We start from the raw sequence: 22321 nt of genomic DNA, 5'->3' as shown, positions 1-22321 counted from the left end.
GCACAGGTGTGGGAAGATTTTGCATAACCAGAGTTAGAAAAGCTTTCTGTAGCTTAGGTTTTCTAACTATGTCTGTGCAGAACCTCTTCACACCTGTCAACCCCTGGGATTGTGTAATTGCACGCAAGCTTCCAACAGCAGGGTAAACAATGTAATTGCAATAACAGAGTCTTCCCCTAAGGTTGGGAGAAGGATGCGGACAACACTACGGGCTCTCAGTTTCATAGCCCCTGACACTACAGAAAGTGTGGCAGGTGGATGTAGAGATCCCAATATCTAAGTGATAAAAAAATAAAGACAAGACAAAGCTTCAATACAGGTATAAAAGGCGAGATATACCAGTGGACAGTTTTATGATGTATAAGGGAAAGTGCAAGGTCATGAGGGTGTAAGTTTACAAAAAATGAAAAAAAAAGGCCTCAGTCATGAAGGGGTTAAAAAAAATGCTAGTTGCTATTATTTACGTTGCACAATATTTTCACAAATGGCTATTTCTAGGACAAAATGCACTAAAATGGATCAATGCACAAAAACAAAATATAATACACTTTTAAAAATAAAAAAAAGATGGGGCTGTATTGGGTTTCCAGCGCTGGTGCCGGTCTCTGATCCACCGCAGACTCCTCAGGTTCCCCGGTGGTGTGTCCCTGATGTGCTCGCTCCCAGCTTCTGTGATGCTCTTCTCCTCTCCCCTCTGATGCTCTGGACTGTGCATGCGCCTGCCAACATTTCCCCCTCACAGCATTCGTGAGCCCTGACTTCTGCAGTGGGAGCAAGCGGCCCTGACACAGGTACGTTTGTTGGAATTTGCCAACATTTTTTTTATGTTGGGGCAAATATTTACTGCTTACTAGCAGTAGATTAAAAAAAAAGTATTTAATTCTATTCTACTTCATAAATTAAATATGCCCCTGAAATGGCTAAATCATTTACCATTCAATAATTTAGGAGTTAAAAGTGAATGATGGCACTAGAATTATTGCTCTCACTCCAACATTCGCAGTGATATGCAACATGTGTGGCACAACTGTCATTGGGGTTTTTTTATATGTCACTTTTATTTTTTAAACTTTTTAGCTTAACGATGCTACCACATAGGGAACAGCACCCTTTCAGCTGCATACAAGTGATCATTTGTATATGAAAGCTGGGTGCAAGATCATGGCTGCAGAAGCTGTTAATACAGGTTGATCGTGCCCAGTTCTTACCTAGCAAGAACACATCCCCCCACCTCCACCCCAGTATATGTTATAGAGAGGAGAAATGGAGGTGTTCTGCAGTTCAGAATGAAGCAGGGCTGACAACACTGCTTGGTATTTCAGCGGAACAGATCACTGTGTTGACAGCTCAAAAAGAAATTAAGAGCAACATGGATTTCTGGCAGGTCAACAGGTTTTTTTGTGTGTGTTTTGAACTTCAAAGCTATACTGCATATGCTTTATTCTGCACCGACATAAAAATCTTTGGGAGTTCACAAGACACTTGCTGTTCTATTAATCCAACTGAAAAGCAATGTAGTCTCTTATTTCCAAACAAAATCCCCAGAAGAGCTGATAACAAGGAACAGGCTGCAATCAGAAGTGGAATATGAACGGTATGGAAACATTTAGAAGTATATTGTGTATTAATAGCTCATTTGTGGAATGTATTTTCGGTGCCGAGTGTCTCTTATAAGACCACCAACAAATAATGTTTGTGAAGAGCAGAATGTCTTGGATGGCACAGACTTGTGCATCTCGTGTTCTGTTCATGCAACTACAGTCAAAAAGAATAGTCGGAAGCATTAGAAAAAAAAACACATCCTCACCATGGAATATTTATGATGGTATGACATTCTAAAATTAACAAAATGCTAACTTACCGGCTTTTCATGTTCATGTGGCATGTCAAACACACACTTTAACTTAGAATCCATAAGATCATCAGGTTTTGCTTCCTTCCACTACAAATCACAAAATGGACAGGTTAGGCACTGCAACATTACAAAACAATTAGCAGTTATTACAGCATTTCAAATCAACACAAAAGTCTGAATGGGGTGAACTGCAAGTTAGCTTAGAAATCATTTTTTTGTATTTAGAGTGCATCTAAACCCAAAAATAGAAAAGGAATACATTTTAGCTTCGATACAATGGCTACATTAGGTTTTCATTTTTTTTAAGCTTCTTTCCTTTAACTTGGTATTCCTGCAAATAACACACCTCCTGTCCCTGGATAGCTACACTCACTCCTCCAATGTATCTATGGAGGTAGCCATCACACAGACTGCACTAGGAACAAGCCTGTCTTTGTTCATCTCCATTACATGGAGGGTCAGGGGTTTAGTAGTTTACACGTGAAAAATAAACATTTCAGGCAAGATCAACAGACACTTTCTACACTTGCTAAACGCCTGAGAAACTAAACTAATGCAGCCATCACATCTGTGGGCTGGTAGGCTGTAATATATTACATTTTTGTTCTTGAGTTTTGATGTGCTTTAATTCATATGCGGCATTGTCAAAAACTACAAACTTGCCATCTTTAACCACTCGTGCACTAGCCTGTATAATCCCCTTCATTACCAGGCCATTTTTCAGTCCTGTGATAGTTTGACACACACAACACGGTAACCAAATAAGTTTTATACCATTTCTTTGAGACAGTGCTTACTTTTGGTGGCATTTAATAACCACCTGGTTTCATTACTATATAAAAGGAAGATATATATATATACACACACACATACCAGAACACTACGAAAACCCCTGAAGTGCCGCCTTTTTGCAAAGTAGATACTCGAAGGTCATCTCATTTACTGCCACAATTTTTGGGAAATGAAGAAACAAGCGGTATTGCGTTAAGTTTTATCATGAAGATTTTGTGCAGGTTCACTAGATATAGTGCATTATTAATGTATATATCGGGACGTACCAATATACCAGCCGAAAATTGCACTTTTGGCTGAAAAAGCGGTGCATCCGTGATTTTTCCTCCCCGCTGGGCACTGCTCTGTGAGAGAGGAGAGAAACTGTCACAGGAGGCCGAGCGGTACAGGAGGAGAGCGCTGTGAGCGGCCAGCCTCCTTCCTCCCACACCGTTCAGCCTCCTGTTACAGATCAGGAGAGAGGCGGTGTGGGTGGAGACAGCCATTGCTGTCACAGGAGGCTGTGATCTCTCCTCCCGCACCGCCCTGCCCCCTGTGTCAGCCAATCCAGGATGGAGAACTGTACAAACACTCAGTGATCACTGAGTGTTTGTAAATAATTGAGGACAGAGTATGGTTACTACATCCTCAATTATGAATGAATGGGAAGTGATCTACTTCATCTCCTGTTCATTCATGATTGTGGTTATAGTAAGAGGATTCCTGTTCATTGATAACAGGGGTTGCAGAAAAAGAGATTGAGGACTGTGCGTCCTCAATCTCTTTTTCTATTTTAAAAAGGGAAATATCAGGGATCTGTTTAGACCCCTAATATTTCCCCGAAGCCCCTAAAAAGTAAAAAATACAAACATTTCATAAAAATAAATAAAATATTTAAAAAAAAAATTTACATTAATTTAAAAAAAAGAAAGTTAGAAGAAAAAAAACATTCGGTTTCGATCTGACATTTTTTTCAATTTTTTTTAACACTTCTCATTTTGGTGCACCTCTACTTAATGTACAGGTCACATACAATGGGACTCATGCAGATTGGGTGGTTAACAAGGATAAGGAAAGTGAATAAATGAATATACAGGCCAGAGACAGGATGGAGATAAAAATGTCCTGCTCAGAGGAGAGGGAGTGAAAATCCTACAACTTAAGCATAAATATTAATCGAACTTAATAATCGGCTAACTAATCGATTTTGAAAATAATCGTTAGCTGCAGCTCTAATAATTACCCCCCACCTTCAATCCGCTACTGATGATTGGATCTATGCATTTGCCTTGTTAACTGCACGGCCTTTAAATTGCACTCCAGAAATACAGGACCACCTCTTTGCCATTTTTTCCCCAATATGGGAGTAAGTTTTGTTTATTTCTGTAAAAATAGCAACTAAACCATAAGACCTCACTCACATGAGGTGCTGCTCTGTAAAACATGAAAGGCCGGTTGATGCATTCAGAGTTGCGTGAAGAAGCACGCGGCAACTCCATTAACTCTATGTAGATGCAAGACTTATACGCCCTCGCATGCTGTTTCCTGCAGGACTACGTTTTAACAGTCACACAAAGACAATGTATGGACCTGGATCCATCATGTCTACATCCGACGCTGTACACCATCTGTGTGCCGCCATCAAAACTCAGAGCTAAAGAAATCAGTGTGCAAATAATAAAGTTGGTAAATTACAACAGCATTTGTATCATTGTCCACATTCTAAGACCTCAGGCTACAAACACATACCTTGACCTTACCTTAATATGCCCCCAGCACAACAGACTCAATAACATTATGTTCAGTGGCTACAAAACTGTACCTCAAATCTACAGTGAACTAGAATGACATTCCATGTGTGCATGGTCTAAGGCTGGGTTCACACCTAGGCGTATTACGTATGCACGTCTGTCGCGCGACCGTCACACGGTTTTTTTTACCGCGATTACGAAGGCTACTTGGCTGTATCCCAATGGAAAACGCCCTCCAAAACGGCCCAAAGAAGTACATGTACTTGTTTGGGCGTCAGCCGTTTTGTAGGGGGTTCAGACGGGCGGAAATACGGAAAGGTGTGAACCATACCCATAGAAAACAATGGGATTTTCATGGTTGTACGTTTTGTAGAGCGTTCATAGAGCGTTGAACGCCCGACAAAACGGAAAGGTGTGAACGGGGCCTAATGCCCAGTTTACTACAATATCTACAAAGAAATCAAGTCGCTAAAGGTCAGAAAAAATTATCTTCACCACATTTTACAGTACAACTATTTTAAAACAAAAGATGACAATCCCTAGTTGCCCACTGTAGTAGTTACCTTAAGCTGTATCAAAATGGTGGTGAAATTGCTTGGGCAGTAACATTGCCCAGCTGGAGCAATTCACCTCCTACCTCCTGTCCACAAGGGGACCATGCCAATCCTGAGTCATACCCAATACACATACACCTCATATCACCTTTATTGGCTACCTCCTCAAAGCAGACAGGGTGCCAGAAGTTAAGTCAGTTGACAGTGCTACCAAAGTTCGTACTACCACAGGCAAACCATAAGAATGCTGAACATAAAAAATTGTAAGAACAAGATGAACATGTCATTTTTATACGAACTACAAAGAAACAATAGCTTCGTAGGTTAAGAAAAAAAAACAAACTCACCATAGCTTCCATGTCTGAAATATTTGGTGGAGCAAATATTGTCTGCACCATGAACTTGTGCTTACTCTTTTCATTTGGATCATAGTCAAAAGGCTGTAGCATTACTGTGAACAAAAAGAGAAAGGACATTTTTTTTTGCAAACAATGCATGTTATCTGGGTTATCAGCACAAGTTAAGCATTTTTAAATACAAGGACAGCCTATGCACATGGGAACTCAGGGCCAGGTCCACGATTCGCCACAATAGGCCCATGACCAGGAGTATAAAAAGAGAAGCAGCTTTTCCGCGCATTGTTATCCAATACTAAAGCCAGGTACAAACAGAGCTCTGCATGCCAATATGAAATTATCTTACATTAGCTAAACAAACATTTTTATTTTTACTTACAATTTCTTTTTCCCCCCACTTCCCGGTCCACTTTGGCACAAATTATGTACTCGTACCCAAGCATTGCATTCTGGGATGGTTACATCAGCAGTGCATTGCTGGGAAATCTTATCATGAGGGGTCAGGGAAAGGCATTTTCCTCCCCTGAGATGATGTGCATGTCCTAGTCACATGTGCCAGAGTTCCAAAAAGTAAAAGGGAGATCTAGTAACCTGCACTTAGTTAACATGGTCACTGTCAGAAGACTGGCGAAGAAAATAAAAATTAGGTATGCAAAAAAAAATTCTGCAATTATCTAGAAGTGTGTGTTTGTAGATTGTCATTACTAAAACATTTCTAAAAGGTGCCTTTGTTTTTGTTTTGAAGATAGGGATGAAGTTCCTCTTTAAGTATTCCTATAACACTGACTTTGAAATTACTTACAGGAGTTGCCCTAGCTGGATCTTAAAAAGAGAGGCATTGTTGTTTGGTGAGCCCAATTGGGTTAGTCACAAAGCTGCTTAATTGAAGTGATCTTTCCCTTCTGGCTTGTACGGCAGATTTCAGCCATACATTGGCTGCTCTTCAGTCGGCAGCCAATGTATGCTCTGCTGAGAACATGCTCTGCTGAGAACATGCTCTGCTGAGACGAAGTAGTGCAGAAGGACTTCAACTAAGCCGATCCAACTTCTGGATCGGCTGAGCCGAAGCTCCAGCAGCTAACTCGCTGTCGTACGTCCCTATTCGCATAGGAGACGAACAGCAGTGAGTGAATAGCCGAATGCCTCCGTACCTCCGTGGTACCAAGCAGTATAGAAAATGAAGAGTCAAAAAAAAAAAGTGGAAATTTGTTTTTAACCACCTCCCGTCCTTCGTGCCCGCGCGCCCCCTGGCGTGCACGAGCAGGAAACCACCAGAATTTTAAACAGCCAATGATGGCCGTTTACATACAAGCTGTTCGGCGTCTGTAAAGACACCCAATCACTTGTATGCTGCATGTCGTCAGGGTGCGCCCCCCAACCTCCGTACCTCTCCTGTGGTCCCCGCAATCCCGGGCGTCCATCTGGGACCAGCAGTGTAGCTCCGTGTATGGAGAAAGATCAGTACACGATCTCCCTCCACTCTCCTCCCAGTCTCTGAATGCAGGAAGTGATGTATATTACATCACTCCCACATTCCTCTGGTCACTCCCCGGTACAGAAACCGGAGAGAAGCTGATGAAGCAGATCTGTGCTTCATCAGCTTCTCTGGGGGTACCTAGGTGACATTAGGGATCCTCGAGAGCCCTGATGTCTCCATAAAGGGGACCTGTCACTGTAATTTGATATGACATAGGGGGATTTTTGTCGCCCTATGGGATAACAAAGTTGAGTGTAAGAAAAAAAAAAAGAAGAAAATTGCTCACAAAATAAAATTTACACAAAAAAACCCCACAAAAATTCCCACCCCCACATAGATGCGCAAAAATGCGTTAGGTGCGCCTACACGACAGTTGCACCAATTACGCCGCACGTTACATATCGCCGGGAACGCGACAGTGAGAGCAAAAATGCTAGGGCCATCAATCACTGATAACACTAAACTGATGAGCGGTAAAGGCTTTTAGGGCCCATTCACACCACATTATCTCCAGACCAGATTGTTTCTGTTTCCGGACCCAAAATGCATCCTTATATACCCCTATACTATTTCTGGCCTCTGTTCACACCAGCGCAGTTTGTTCCAGACCAGACAAAAAAAATACTGCTCCTCTCATTTTATCTGGAATGCACTGGAACTGTGGGCAGGTTCACACCATTTTCCAGACCAGATCTGGTCTGAAAAACGGTGTGAACCTACCCCCAAAGCGTCACCTATGGCCAATTTTGGCTATGGTAGTTTTTTGCAATTTTAAGGCTTCACATGTTTGGTGCCTATTTACCCGATGACCCCGTCTTTTATATTTTACCCCAAAATTGGGTACTAATAATTGTTTACCAAACATAATAAAAAGGGAAAACTTTTTTTTTTTATATATTTCGGTACTTTTTTCGTTTTTTAGTAATAAAAAAAAAAAAAGCGCAGTGGTGATTAAATGCCTGTGTTATATTGTGTGCAGAAATACAAAACAGTTGTATAATTTGTAAATTTCGCAGGAAAAAGCTAAAAGCATGAAAACAAAAACACTGGAAAACATTTAGGCTTACTGCACACAGGCAACCGTGCTACTAAAAATCGCTAGCAATCAGTTGAGTATAAATATCTTTTGTTCCGGCCCCCAAGAAAAAATAGGTTATATATAATGTTGGGGGGTTTTACGTCATTTTCAGGCCTAAAATGTGGAATATAACATGGGTGCAAAAATTGAAAAAAGGGCCTCAGTCATGAAGGGTTTAAAGTCAACATTTCTTTTGCCCCATTGTAACTGTGCTTTAAAGACTTGCCTTAAAAGAGAACTATTGGGCAAGTGTTTCTTTCACCCCCATATAGTTGTCTTTATGGTCACGTGAGGACATATACTAACCTCCTCCTGTGACCCAAAGATCAGTATATCGCAAGCTATTGCCCGCAATATACTGAGAGCGCCGCAGCCGGGATGGATCCTGACAATACTGTCGAGATCCACCCAGCTGGCCGATAGGCGGAGCCCACTATCAATCTAGAGGCGGAGCCAGCTGTGCACGCCCTCTCCCCAGTTCGTTCCTCCACTCGGCGCTGGAGGACTGGAGGGAGAGGGGGATCCCTGCGGGTAGCAGTGTCACAGCTTACTGCAGCGAGACGGTTGAGAAGCGGGTGGATCGGTGCATGTTTCTGCTCACTTCCCGATCTATAGAGCCGACAGCTTCTTTGTCACAGGTCGGCTCTAACTATGAGGATGAGTGGAAATCACTCACTTCATAGTTCTCCTTTTAGTGATGCCTCTTGATCCGATCATCTTCTTCTGTACACTTGTTTCTAGCAGTCACTCCAGCGCTGGTGCTGGTCTCTGATCCAGTGCTGACTGCTGTGTCTTCTGTGTCCCACAGTGTCTGTCCAACATGCACGCTCACGGCTGTGCGCTTTGACTTTCACTGTGTCTCTCCTCTTCTCACTTCTCATTATTTTCAAAATCGGTTAGCTGATTATTAAGTTCGATTAAAAAAAAAGAAAAATTTTAAAAAATGGCTCCAGTGATGGACTACTAGTGTGTATTGAGATTGTAGTCCATCACAGGAGCAAGCTTGGAGCGGTGGAAGTAAAAAAAGAAAAAAAAAAAAAGTGTGGTGTGCAATATAGTGAAATAAAAAGTGTAAAATTATACAGCAATGTATGCAGAATGGCAGCGCCTATAGAGGACTACAAAAACCAGCAACAGTACATTATACAGCACAATGCAGAATACCACCAGCTATAGAGGACTACAACAAATCCCAGCAATAATACATTATAGCTGGCGGTATTCTGCATTGCTCTGTATAATGTACTATTGCTGGGTTTTCTAGTCCTCTATAGCTGGTGGTATTCCGCATTGCGCTGTATAATGTATTGCTGGGTGTTGTAGTCCTCTATAGCGAGTGGTATTCGGCATTGCGCTGTATAATCTATTATTCCTTGATTTGTAGTCCTCTATACAGCGTAACGCAGAATACCACCAGCTATATAGGAATACAACAAATCCCAGCAATACATTATACATAGTGTATAATATATTGCTGGGATTTGTAGTCCTCTATAGCTGATGGTATAATATACAGCACAATGTACCATCAGCTATAGAGGAATACAAATCCCAGCAATACATTATAGAGCACCATGTGGGGGAAAGTGCAAGCTTACCTGTGCAGTCTTCGAGCAACTTGCTTCTGAAATCGGGCCTGTCTATCGGCAGCTGTCATCCGATCGTGGATTTGGGTGGGCGGTGAGCGTGAGGCGGGGAGGAGGTGCGGCGTGTGGAGTGTGAATGCGGGCAGGTGGATCTGGCAGTGACGAGCGTGAGGTGGGGAGGAGGTGTGGCGCGGAGCGTGTGTGGAGCCGTGAACAGGGACAACCAATCAGAAGCCAATTAATCGATGATTGAAAAAGTTAACAACTTTTTTAATAATCGATTAGTTGTTGCAGCCCTAACTGCTTGCTAAAGATATATGCAAAAAAGAAAAGTTTAATTATACTCTAACCTGTGCACTGCGAGAAGTATCCGCACTGCAAGGGTTAGTTTTAGAAAAACCTGTGCATCAACAAAATCACAGGTTCATTTGAAATTCTTTAGGTCTTTATTTTATTCACGACTTGTACACATGAATTGCTTAGTGCTTGCCTAAAGTTTAGTATACACGAGTAGAATTTCAAACAAATGAAATTTTTCGGAACGTTTGTGCGACTTTGTAATCATTGATGTGGTCAAATCGATGATCAATTTCAACCACGGTGACCAAAAATTTGATGGAGCAGGTTGCAAAGTATTTTGTCAATCTAACGAAATTCTAACAGTGAATGTGGTTTTCGTTCATTCATTCCAAAATCAGATGTCAACAAAAACGAAAATCAAAATGATATTTTGAATGACAAAATCGACAAGCCTCTGATGGTATTATCGAACATTCCGGCTGGATTTTACACACTAAAGGTTGTTAAAAATGCTCCCCGTGTATACCCCACTTCATTTCCTAACAGACATGACAAAGATCCGTTACTTTACAGATGGAGGATCTTAAAGCACAAAGTGCTGAAACCACAAACCACCCAAACTGAAAATGTATTTGTAACTCAATTTCTGGACAGTCAGGCAATGAGGATATTTGCAGAAAGAACAAGGCTTTCAACATTGAGATACTGCAATTTGCCTCCATAAAAATTAGATTTCAGGGTGTATTGTTTGAAATGTAACAAACAAATGCCTTAACTGGCACCATTGCAAGAGCCTGAAAAAAGGGAAAAGAGGTGCAAACTATTGCACAGGATTTTCAAGAGCCAGAATAATTCAACAGGTAATTCAAAACAGAAGTTGGTCTTTATAATGGAACTCTGGACAGATATACTTTATATTTAATCATATGTTTATCTATATAATGATTTACCTGCAAACGTATCTCCAATCTTGGCCAGCCAATATTGAAAGTACCTTGCTAGGTCAGGAACACCACCCTGCTACTTTCTGGTTGAACATTACTGCTCCCTGGATCAGCTCTCTCTGCTCACTGGACAAAAGGTGATAATAATGCTCATTCACAGTCTAGAGGCAGAGACATGACACAGGAAGCTTCTAAACAAAGATGCATTGCTTAATACGGACTACACGTGTCGCCTGTTTAACTATGCAGAGTGACAAATGTGTGTATATCACAAGACTGGTTGCACTGCCATTCCCGACTATTCCTTTTAAGAGGTGCTAGTTGTCTGGCTATCATGCTGATCTAATGGTTTCAATATTTTGAATTACGGACCCAAAATTATTTTGCAAATAAAGAATTTCAAGACTGTATACTTATGCTGGGTCCATGACTCAGCAGGTATTAAAGTCAGACGGTCACAGTAACTGCCAGCCAACTAGCATTTTCAGAAGCAATGCAGACCTTCATATTTCTCTGAAGACTGGCAGAAATGTGTATGGATTAGCCGATTCCCAAAAAAATAATAAATATAGATATCTATATCTATATCTCAGTAAACCAGTTTAAAGTACTCCAGCTTGTAGAAAAATTAACCCTTGCACTGCTAGGGGTGAAAATAAAGCGGATATACTCAACCGATCCTCATTCCTGCAGCAGTGACCAATAAGCTCTCCCCCTTCGCTCCAGTCGTGTAACGTCCCTCGGCGTCTTCAGTCCAATTCACTTGACACGTGATGATGTCACAGGTCCTTAGACTGGCAGAGCACAGGGATGAAGAGGCTGCAGGGATCGGTCTGGCAGGCAGGTGGGCGAGTACTTATCTTTAGAAAAACAACGAGCAGTTAACCCTTACAGTGCAAGGGTAGCCCCACTGCAAGAGTTAATTTTTCTACAAGCTGAAGTTCTTCTTCGAGAACCTCCATATCTTTTTTAAGATATGGAAATGTGTTCTAACATTTTAAAACCTCCTTAATATAGCATTCTGCTCGGCAATTTCATGATGTGCAACCTTTGGCCCATGAACCTTTCCGAAACAAATAGTACTGTGCCACCCAGACCCAGTTACTGCTGTTTGAAACACACTGCTTGTTTGGAATGGTCTTCAACATACTCACCACTATGAAAAATGTATTTTTTACAGCCAAACTTTTATAACCAGACATATACTATATATAAAAACTTACAAATTGATTAAATCATTTTTCATGCAACTAATGCAAGTACCAGGGCAACTGAACATTATTATCAAGGTGGGTGAATATTTTTGCGAGGATATAAATAATACTTTTTGACATTGGATCCATAAAAGTCAAGTTGTTGTGCAATATCTGCTATTATTACCTGAAACTGTTACTGTGGCTCCAGCATCTATAAGACCACTGTTTGGCCTCACACAGTAGCGCCTTGGAGCTGTAGTTTTCACCTTGAAGCATACTTTCTTATCAGACGGATTACGATAAAAAGACATAAAAACAGCCTCAGGGGCGTTAATACAAAGAAAAATAAAGCTGCAAGATAAAGGAAAAAAGTATTTACAGTTCTATTAGTGTTCTGTTAGGCCTTGTTCACACCAAGCGCGTTCCAGGAGCAGAGCAGTTACAGACCGGATCAAAACTGCGTCCAATGTATTACAATGTTATTTTGGGCTCTAGTTCACACCGCAGCGTTCAGTTCCACAGCATGTAAAAAAACTGCAGCAAGCCCTATTTTACCTGCTCTGGAACACATGCAAATGCATCAAAAATGCATGCAAATGCCCTGGAACGCGCTGAAAGCCCATTTTAAAACTATAAAAAAAAATGTAACATTTGTTTTTTTTAAACCAAAAACAGCCCGGAACGCATCAAAAACACAGGACAACCCACTGCACTGCGTGTGCAGAAACTCATGCAGATCTGGTCTGCATTTGGTGTGAACAAGCCCTTAATCACCTGAACAGCTGAACTGAAGATGTAGGGCTGGTCAATAAGGTTCTGCTGCAGTGCACAACTTTTGATTCAGGGTAAAAAGGTGGGCATACACTGTACAACCCCCACAACACTCTAGTCTTGCGAAGGTTGTAAAGTAATTTTTTTTAAAAACTTACGATCTGCCCATCTTGGACAGGCCGATCGTATTTGCGATCATCGCAAGCACGCCCCGCTGAGCGGCGGGCTTCCTTCCGATGACTGCAATGCTGAACGGTGTGGCCCATTCGGCAGTTGTCGAACAAGCACGCCAGACTGCTTGTTCGACGTAAGACGTGCGATCGTACAGTAGAAACGGTTGCACGCCTTCCATACACTTTGCGATTATCGTACGATCGCGGGATTTCCCACGATTCTCGTACGATAATCGTACAGTGTATGGGCACCTTAAGGCTAATTTTAAAGCTCTGTTTTTAAGAATATCCGATTACATTATGCACAGTCACAGGCACGTGTACTCTTTTAGAAGCTATTTTTTATTTCCTCAAGCTGTTTACAGAGTGTTTTGTAATGTAAAATGTGCTTCTGTAGGTAGAGGCTGTGCAGTGTGGGAAGTAGAAGGATATGCCAGAACCCCCACTTGAACCCACTAAAAGCCTTATTTTAGATATCTTTAACATAGTTTATGTTTAAATTAAAAAGAAAAAAGCAGTCTGATCGCTCTCTCTCTGAGGTAACGGGCAAGAGACACACGCGCTGGAGAAGCTTGGATGAACGGAGCACATAATGAAGTGTGTATTTCTCAGTACTAGTGTACCTATAAATAAAATTCACATAAATCAACAGCACGAATCAGCATTACATAGTCACCAGAAGTATCCCTTGCCTGGCACGAATTTAACAAAATGCAGCTACCAAGTTCCCTCATGCGACCTAAAGCCAGGGCAGGATAGATTACATGGTCTCTAGCTACAAGTAGCATTGTAGTCATTTCATTTAGCATGGGGAAAGAACTTAGACTAAATGTAATGTAAGCCTAGATATGTTGGATGCCTTGTATGAGAGCAATAGATCCCCATCACTTAAAAGGACTTGGATCCCACACTTCTAGTAAGGGATTGCAAGGAAGCATTTTACAGTAAGCTATCTTTAGCTGCAGGCCAACCTTCTCAGTTTGCAGTAATGCTATGACTAGAGCTAAGATGTGCTACAACCAAACACTTCAATAGACTTTTGCCTCTTTGCCGGTGAATTCCAAACATACTAAAACTAGTTATGCACGATAAAGTAGAACTAAAGTCAAAAACTGGTCTGAGCACTGATACAGCAGCCTCCAAACCACTGACCAGCAATTCATACCAAAAATAGCAGATATGGTAAATTGCTCTTTAGTTTAGATCCCCAGCTCAGGGAGCAGCACACGAGCAAAACATATAAAATCTACACTAAATCAATTAAGGACCTTGGGCACCAACCGCAATACATATTGGGTATTGATGCACAGACCGAAGTAAGAGAACTAACTCTAGGTCCCTCCTTTACTATTAACTCTAAACTGAAGTACCCATACTTGTGAACATGGCCGATACTAAACGCCGATACTGGCACTTTACATTTTTAAACGGAAACGGCTGTCTGAGGTCAAGCATTTGCTGGGGACCTCGGCAGCCTTCCTGTGAACCACACAGTGCCTGTTTACAGTGCCGGCCCGTACATCTCCCCCTCCTTCCTGGGGCCTGCAAGACACTCCGGACCAATGCCGAGACTCTCGAGACATCAGGACGGCACACCAGAGCAGCACTGAGTATGTAGCTTAATAATTATGCATTGCTGTGTAATGTATTGCTGGGATTTTTTTGTACTCTGGAGCTGGTGTCATTCTGCATTGCTGGAATTTGTAGTCCTCTATAACTGATGGTAGTATTCTGAATTGCTGTATAATTTGTTGGAATTTGTTGTTGGTATTCTACATTGCTGTATAATGTATTGCCGAGATTGGTAGTCCTCTATAGCTGGTGGTATTCTGCATTATGATGTAATGTCATTCTGCATTGCTGTATAAAGCATTGCTGGAATTTCTAGTCCTCTATAACTGATTGTAGTATTCTGCATTGCTGTATAATTTGTTGGAATTTGTTGTTGGTAGTCTACATTGCTGTATAATGTATTGCTGAGATTCGTAGTCCTCTATAGTTGGTGGTATTCTGCATTGTTATGTAATGTATTACTGAGATTTGCAGTCCCTCTACAGCTTGGAGTCAGTGGCAGTACTACCAGGGTCGCATTTGGGAAAAAATGGTATCGGTGCGTCCCTATCAGAAAGTGCATGAGGAAAACCAATACTTGATGTTGGCCTTTATTTTTATACACGACTGATCCTTGATAGTCCCCATCTCAACAGAAGTAACCAAAGCTGTACCCTGGCTGCTTTGTTTGGTTAGCACACTGCATACTGGTTCATTTTAAAAAGGTACCATGCCTAAGGCTAGTGGTCAACATGCAAACTACTTTATTATACTTTTACAAAATATGCAATGGTAGATTCGGGAGCTCATTTATTCACCTGCAATATATCAGTGCTGTACCCTGAGGACAGAACCTGTGAGTCAAACATACTAAAGACTGTCACAGTTCAAGAATTTGTTTTGCCCAGTTATGTGAACTGCAGATATAGTCATGTCCAGTAAAAATTATATTTAACAAAAGAAATAATAAAAAAAAACATCTGTTTAATGCAATGATCAGCAGAAGTTCAAAGTTGACAAGATAAACAGATGAGGCAACGCGCCTCTTAAGCCTCTCTGTTTACTGTGCAGTGAGCACAAGTTAGCTAACCAATATTATATTTACCTGTGTGCTGACCTAGTGAGTTTTGTCTGTAAATATAGAACGTATACAACTTGAACGAAGATGTGTATTGTACAGATACTCAAAGCAAAATGCCATGAAAACACATAATGCAGGACCTGACAAATCCCAAGAGCCAGGTAGCCAATGTTCCTTAAAATGTACAGCCTGTTAGTTTTCTCTAGTTGTGGTCAATGGAGCTGGCTCCTAAAAATCATTTCTATTGGCGCCTGGATTGGACAATTCCATATTAATCTTCCGCCCCTGTCATAAAGGCCCATTCACCCTTGTGAGCGGTGGCAACACACTAAAACGCATGCACCAGTGTGTGTTGCCACAATGGATGACAACGCATCTCTATGTGCATTGCAGTGCCATTCACTGCAAGAGCACAAAATGCACAACGCATTTACCGTGAGTTTTGGAGTGCCGAATTGTGAAAAAAGGGTCAAGCATGTTTTTACATCCAAACTTGTGCTTAATCATAAAGCATGCTCTATGATTGAGCACATGCTTGTGTGAAACACGCTAGACATATTGTCTGAGACACATGCTGTATGTCGATTGATGAATTAAAGATTACACACGCATCCTCAATTGACATAGGAGTGCCGCGTTTCCTTGTAGTTACAGTGTATTCCATGGCTGGCTGAGAGCTGGTGTGTGCACCCTTTCAGTGGCTCCAAGTGGACCGATCTGGAGTAGAGCCTAGCACATGTGCTTTGCATATTATCATACGACTGTGCATCCTGTGGTGAGTTGCCAGCCCTTCCATAATGAATGGGCTGCCTTAAAGCAACTCGCATTAATCCACCGCAATGGATTGCATAAAGTGTAGTTCATCTTTATGCCTTCCGTTGCGGTTTGATATGTATCAATATGTATGTTATGTATCAATATGTATGTTATGTGTTCCTATTAACACAAGGTACATAAAAATGTTTTTCTTTTTACCTTATAGATGTTTCTTTGACGCAGGCCTTTGGGCATACTGCAAGATATTTTGAACAATATGAAATGGAATCTGTCCCCATAGAATGACTAGGGACCAATTGGGCTTCCTCTCATTAACAAAAAAAAGGTGTTAATGAGAGGAAAGCCTTTAAAAAAGGAGGAGAACTATGAGGTGAGTGATTTCCACTCACCTCATAGTTCTAGCCGACCTGTGACAATGAGACTGGCAGCTCATAAAACCATTGTGGGCAATGGAAGAATGCGCGTATAAATGCGCAAAAATGAGACACCGCAGCCCGCCGCGCGAGGCCCACACCTCCACGCTGCCGCAGACTGACCCTGCTCTCCATACCATCAGGTAAGAACCCCCTACTGCCAAGGTAGCCGGGACCCCTGGACTCCTCCAGCCTCCCTGTACCTCTCCTATGCTACCCCCGTCGTTGCCAGACCAATGTCCACAACCTGGGCTCAGCATTCCTACAGCACACCTTGCCACTGCTGTACACCAGGGGGGGCCACCATCTGGCGCCAACTCACGTGCAGGAGGATGGTTGCCTTCCCTGAGTGATGGAAGGGAACCTTGGCCCAGAATCGGATGGGGGTCCGATAGGGAAGCCCTGCATGCGCTGCAGCAGGTAATCCTGGAGTAGGTCCCAATGCCTAGCAGGGTAAGGCTCAGCCCAAAGGCAAACAAACATGAGCCCTGAAAACAACAAACATTACGATGTCCCTGTGTAGCCGGCGGAAACACAAAAAAACTGACTTGGGATGGAAGGAGGAGTCTATTTATTTAATGTGGTTGATGTGTTTCCTGTTGCAGGCAGGCGGAGCCTATATCTCGATGGCTGTCCTGGAAGATGCTTCTATTGCGGGTTTTTGGCCATTTCCAATGAAGTCTATATAAGGCAATAAAACGCTTTCATCTGCCCAAAGAAGCTCCTGTACCTTTTCGGGCACTTGGCGTTTTTCTGCTCAGGTGTGAACCAAGGCTATTGACAATCATGGAATTTGTTGTGCTGGGCACTTAAAAATACTTTCTGAATGAACTAGGAGTTCAATCACTTTATAAAGTTTAGAGAAGAAGAAAACATAGAAATATAGTAGCATGATGTCATGGTGGAGCAAATACTTATAGCATGCTTGAAATGATTTTCTATCAAGTGATTCTTAGCAGCCTGACCCTGGCTTGAGCCCATTATGCGCTCACTCACACCCTGTGTATTCCTCGAGTTCAACCTTCCATATCAGATGAAGAATTAAACAATCTTCACACCTTTTATACACACTACTCTGTGTCAAATGATCCAGTCTACAACACTAGCCTTATTCTTTCTTCTATTTGATCAGTTCCATCCATTTTCAGCAATCAACAATTTAGGCTTCTACTGCTGCATTTTTAGATTACATGTAATAAATAAGATGAAAATTAAGTTCACTGAACAAAGAAAAGCATGAAACCATATTAAAACATTCCTCACAAATTACTAATGACATTTGTTTCACAAACCATGTATCCCAAAACAGCTCTGAGTTAATGGAGCTTGTACCATTTGTTTTATCCATCCCCCATCACATTGGAGAAGGAAGTCAGCAAGCTATTCCTTTTTACACACAATGGAATGTTAAAATATAGGAAATATCCTGCAGTCATCGTCCAAACAGATCAATGTCATAGCCACAAGCATGAAAAACATTTTATACAAAACACTGCCAACAGGAACACAACAGTGTTACTACTGGTCAAAGCGATGAAGCCATAGCAAAGAGCAGAGGCAGATCAGAGCCCAAATTGGGGAACGGAAATCACAATAAACGCGCGCACACACACGTTTAAATGCCAGCTATTTAAGGTAATCTCCATTTAGAAGTTGATATTTCGCCCAACACCAACAGGGGGCCACTTTAGTTTGATTTCCAGCTTTGGCAGTTTTTGCTCTTTATTCTTGGACATTTATAGAGATTACATTTGATAGCTGGAATCATGTTCCAGCTATTCGGTTATCTATGATTCGATAGATATTCACGATACAATACTGAAGCCATGGCTGGTATGGAAGCTGTTTTTACGATGTTTTAAATGTATGATTAAGGAAAGAGTGAAATATTACATCTTAATGTTCTACTCCTGTGTTAAAGGAGAACTATGAGGTGAATGCTTTTCACTTACCTCATAGTTCTAGCCGACCTGTGACAATGAGACTGTCACAGGTCAACTCAGTAGATCGGGAGGTGAGTGAACACATACCAGCGTTCGCTCACTTCTCGATCCTGTCACATCGCTCTGCCGTGACAGGGGAGTGGCTGGATTGCCCCCTCCCCTATCCGCCAGCGCTGACTGACGGATCGGACGGGGGAGGGTACAGGTGGCTCTGTCTCTAGATAGGCAGAGCCAGCTGTCACTCACGCAGCTGGGCGGATCCAGACATAATTGTCGGGATCCGCTTCAGCGTCTCAGTATACCGCGAGCTGCAGCTCCCTTTATACTGAGCCTAGGGTGACGAGAGGACGCTAGTTTGTGTCCTCTCGTTACCCTAAGGAGAACTATGGGGAAAAGCCTTAACCCCATAGTTCTCCTTTAAAACAAGAATTTAACAATTGTGTGTATGGGGGGTGTACTGCAGAGGTATTCATTTTTCTTTTTTTACTATCCAAACTTTTTAATGTGCCCCTTTACATTGGCAATCAGTGCAAGGAATGCTGCTTGTATTGAAGGAACCCATCCCTGCAGTTGGTTTTGCCATAGCTCTATGCCGGCACTATCGTGTGGAATGTCATTCCACCTCTGCTTAAGTAGCCCTTGGCAATCAATGGAGGAAAGACAGGGCTCTATGGAACCCTGGTTGAAAATGGCTGCCATAGACCTGATGGGGATGATGTTTACAAATTCAGACAGGCAGTAGCATTCACGGTGTACAGACACAGGCAGTAGCATTCACGGTGTACAGACACAGGCAGTAGCATTCACGGTGTACCGACACAGGCAGTAGCATTCACGGTGTACCGACACAGGCAGTAGCATTCACGGTGTACCTGCACAGCACCACCTACTTCCTTTAACTGACAGCACAAACATGTCTACCTCACTGGATAAAACCAAAATGGATTGTTTAGGTAGGATCTTTGAACGACGGTTGTTGGTACATCTAAAAAGGAAAGTGTGTAACATGTTACATGCACAGCCAGCTTAAGAACCTAATTTTAAAAATATTATACAACTGGTGATTAAATCAACTAAATAAATTGATATAAAAAAATGAACATCCCTATATGATAAGGCGTACCGGATAGAAGGGCGCAGGGGCGGAACGGATAGAAGGGCGAAGGGGCGGAACAGATAGAAGGGCGAAGGGGCGGAACAGATAGAAGGGCGAAGGGGCGGAACAGATAGAAGGGCGAAGGGGCGGAACAGATAGAAGGGCGAAGGGGCGGAACAGATAGAAGGGCGAAGGGGCGGAACAGATAGAAGGGCGAAGGGGCGGAACAGATAGAAGGGCGAAGGGGCGGAACAGATAGAAGGGCGAAGGGGCGGAACAGATAGAAGGGCGAAGGGGCGGAACAGATAGAAGGGCGAAGGGGCGGAACAGATAGAAGGGCGAAGGGGCGGAACAGATAGAAGGGCGAAGGGGCGGAACAGATAGAAGGGCGAAGGGGCGGAACAGATAGAAGGGCGAAGGGGCGGAACAGATAGAAGGGCGAAGGGGCGGAACAGATAGAAGGGCGAAGGGGCGGAACAGATAGAAGGGCGAAGCGGCGGAACGGATAGAAGGGCGCAGGGGCGGAACGGATAGAAGGGCGAAGGGGCGGAACGGATATCTGTCAGGTTTATTGCTGCCCATGTCTCAGTTTGGGGGATTTACTTTCTCTAATTCTCTTGGTGATCACTATCACAAGGACTGTGAGGAGTAAATCCAAAATTCTAAGTTGTCACCAGAATAGGAATAGAGGGGAAATCTTCCGGTGCGCACACCTGCTCTGGTGACAACAGTATAAAAAAGACATTTCCCTAACTCTTGAGAGTTCAAATGAAGAAAAGCAGCTGGAAGCTGTGTTTGAGCAATAATTTTCCAACCTGCTCCTTCAATGAGATGATCGAGGGATGCCGGGAGGAAGGATGCCGACAGCGGCACCCACTGTGCGAATTTTCAGCCGGTTCATCAGGAACCGGACGAAATTCATATTGTGTATACCCTACTTAAGATGCTGGCTCAGAACTACCAAAACCTAAATTCTGAAGTCTGTTAAGTTCTTAGCAGTGTGAGCCCCCTTGCGCTAGCCTCTAACCATGTGATTTTGTATAAGCCGAGAATACTGCAGTTTAATTACTGGGGGAGGGGAGACTTTAGGAAATGTTTTCTTCTGCCTGCAGCAGACTTACAATATCATCTCAGCTAGGACAATTTTTTGCAATCGCTCATCACTGGAAGGCATTGTGGTACCTTGCGTTCCAGTGCGGGCGATCACACTGGGGATGGGAGGCGCATTTGGGGTGCCATTGAAATGAACAGCACTGCAGTGCACCTCCCACAGCAGAATTTGTCAGGCCGAAACCAAAAATTACTTTTTTCCCAACCTTTTATTATTATTTTTTGTAATAATTGTATTATAAGCACATGGAACTTGAATAGCTTCAGCCAGGAAATGACATCTGCCAGTGGCAAGATTCCACAGACAGCAACTCAATGTAAATACAGCAGGTAGTGGGCGTAATAGCCAGCCTGCTATTGGACATTTCAAATTGCAATAACCAATAGCAGGCTGGCTATTGCACCCGCCCACTGCTTGCTGTGCCGCCTTCCCAGCGTGAAGGAGAGAGCTAGGGGATCCAACCAACTAATCAATAATGAGAATAGTTGACAACTATTCTCATTATCGATCAATCGATTAGTTGGTTGCAGCACTAACCTCAGCCTAGGCAGCCTTACAGAAGCTCAATGACTGCTTTTTAATGATAAAAAGGTGAAGCTTGTTTGAAAAGTTATACTGATAGGGCCCGCTCACAGATACAGCAGTGACCGGCATTTTTACTCACCAGAACAACAGTCTGTGCTAGGACACAGAAAACAATTGTCTTCTATGTGCCCCATTCACACGACAATGCGTGTGTGATGTGTGGTACAGTGAGCTGTGATAAAATGGGGATGTCAGGAATTTATTCATACAGACTTGCAAAGTTACTAAAACGTCAAATAAAAATAAACAAATTAAGCCAAACTAAGCTAATCAATAAATTTACCTAAGCACTTAATAAATCAATTCAATGTAAATCAATTAACAAATTGAGCTATATACCCATTTCTATGCTATATAATTAGTATCCAATAAATTTGTACAGTCTCACCATTGCTTAGGACAATTGTATCATGTAGATGAATGTTAACATGCACCAATAGCCTTTAAAAGTGATATCACAAGAAGAGATCTACGCTAGAAAATCTCTCTGGTAACTATTCACTTTTTAAAGTAGAAAGATGCTGTAAACATTTTACCCCACAAGCACCACATTCATCTGTCAGTTGAATCCAAAAGATGAGGTGATACCTGGCAAGGCATCACCAGTTCTCATTAGCCATCTGTCCATATACAAGCCACCACAAAACATAAACCTAAACCCTATTATCAATTTATTAAATGGAAAAAAAAGGCTGGGAAAACAAAAAGTTTACTCTGTTATAATGTTTAATTATACAGTTCAAAGCAAGACCTACACGTTCTACTGATCTGCATTCTGTAGAGTTGATAAAAGAGACAGTGCTGCAGGCAGGAGAGTTAGTTCGGGAGATCAGCAACCACACAGTTTGGTTCATGCTGTGGTTCGCCAGGTACCAATTACACTCAATTCATAGCACCCCCATAAAAGACAAAAGGCCAGCCCTCCCCCCCACACACGAAACACCATACGAAA

General features: G+C 42.3%; 1 protein-coding gene across 1 annotated transcript in view; it reads right to left on the bottom strand.

Annotated features, from left to right (window-relative positions):
• Positions 1–22321, bottom strand: part of VAPA (VAMP associated protein A) — a 34920-nt gene that overhangs the window by 8046 nt on the left and 4553 nt on the right. Inside the window, exons 2-6 of the mRNA XM_018553804.1 lie at positions 15182–15197; positions 12053–12188; positions 5279–5382; positions 1858–1942; positions 1719–1743 (exon numbers count right to left, since the gene is read on the bottom strand). Of these exons, the coding sequence (XP_018409306.1) occupies positions 1719–1743; positions 1858–1942; positions 5279–5382; positions 12053–12188; positions 15182–15197 (366 nt within the window). The remainder of the gene's footprint in view (positions 1–1718; positions 1744–1857; positions 1943–5278; positions 5383–12052; positions 12189–15181; positions 15198–22321) is intronic.

This window comes from Nanorana parkeri, unplaced genomic scaffold (assembly GCF_000935625.1).
Source record: "Nanorana parkeri isolate BGI_ZX_2015 unplaced genomic scaffold, ASM93562v1 scaffold7, whole genome shotgun sequence".
In the NCBI taxonomy this organism is placed as follows: domain Eukaryota; kingdom Metazoa; phylum Chordata; class Amphibia; order Anura; family Dicroglossidae; genus Nanorana; species Nanorana parkeri.
The sequence above is the reverse complement of the archived record's forward strand: the minus strand, read 5'-3'. Positions and strand labels throughout refer to the sequence as shown.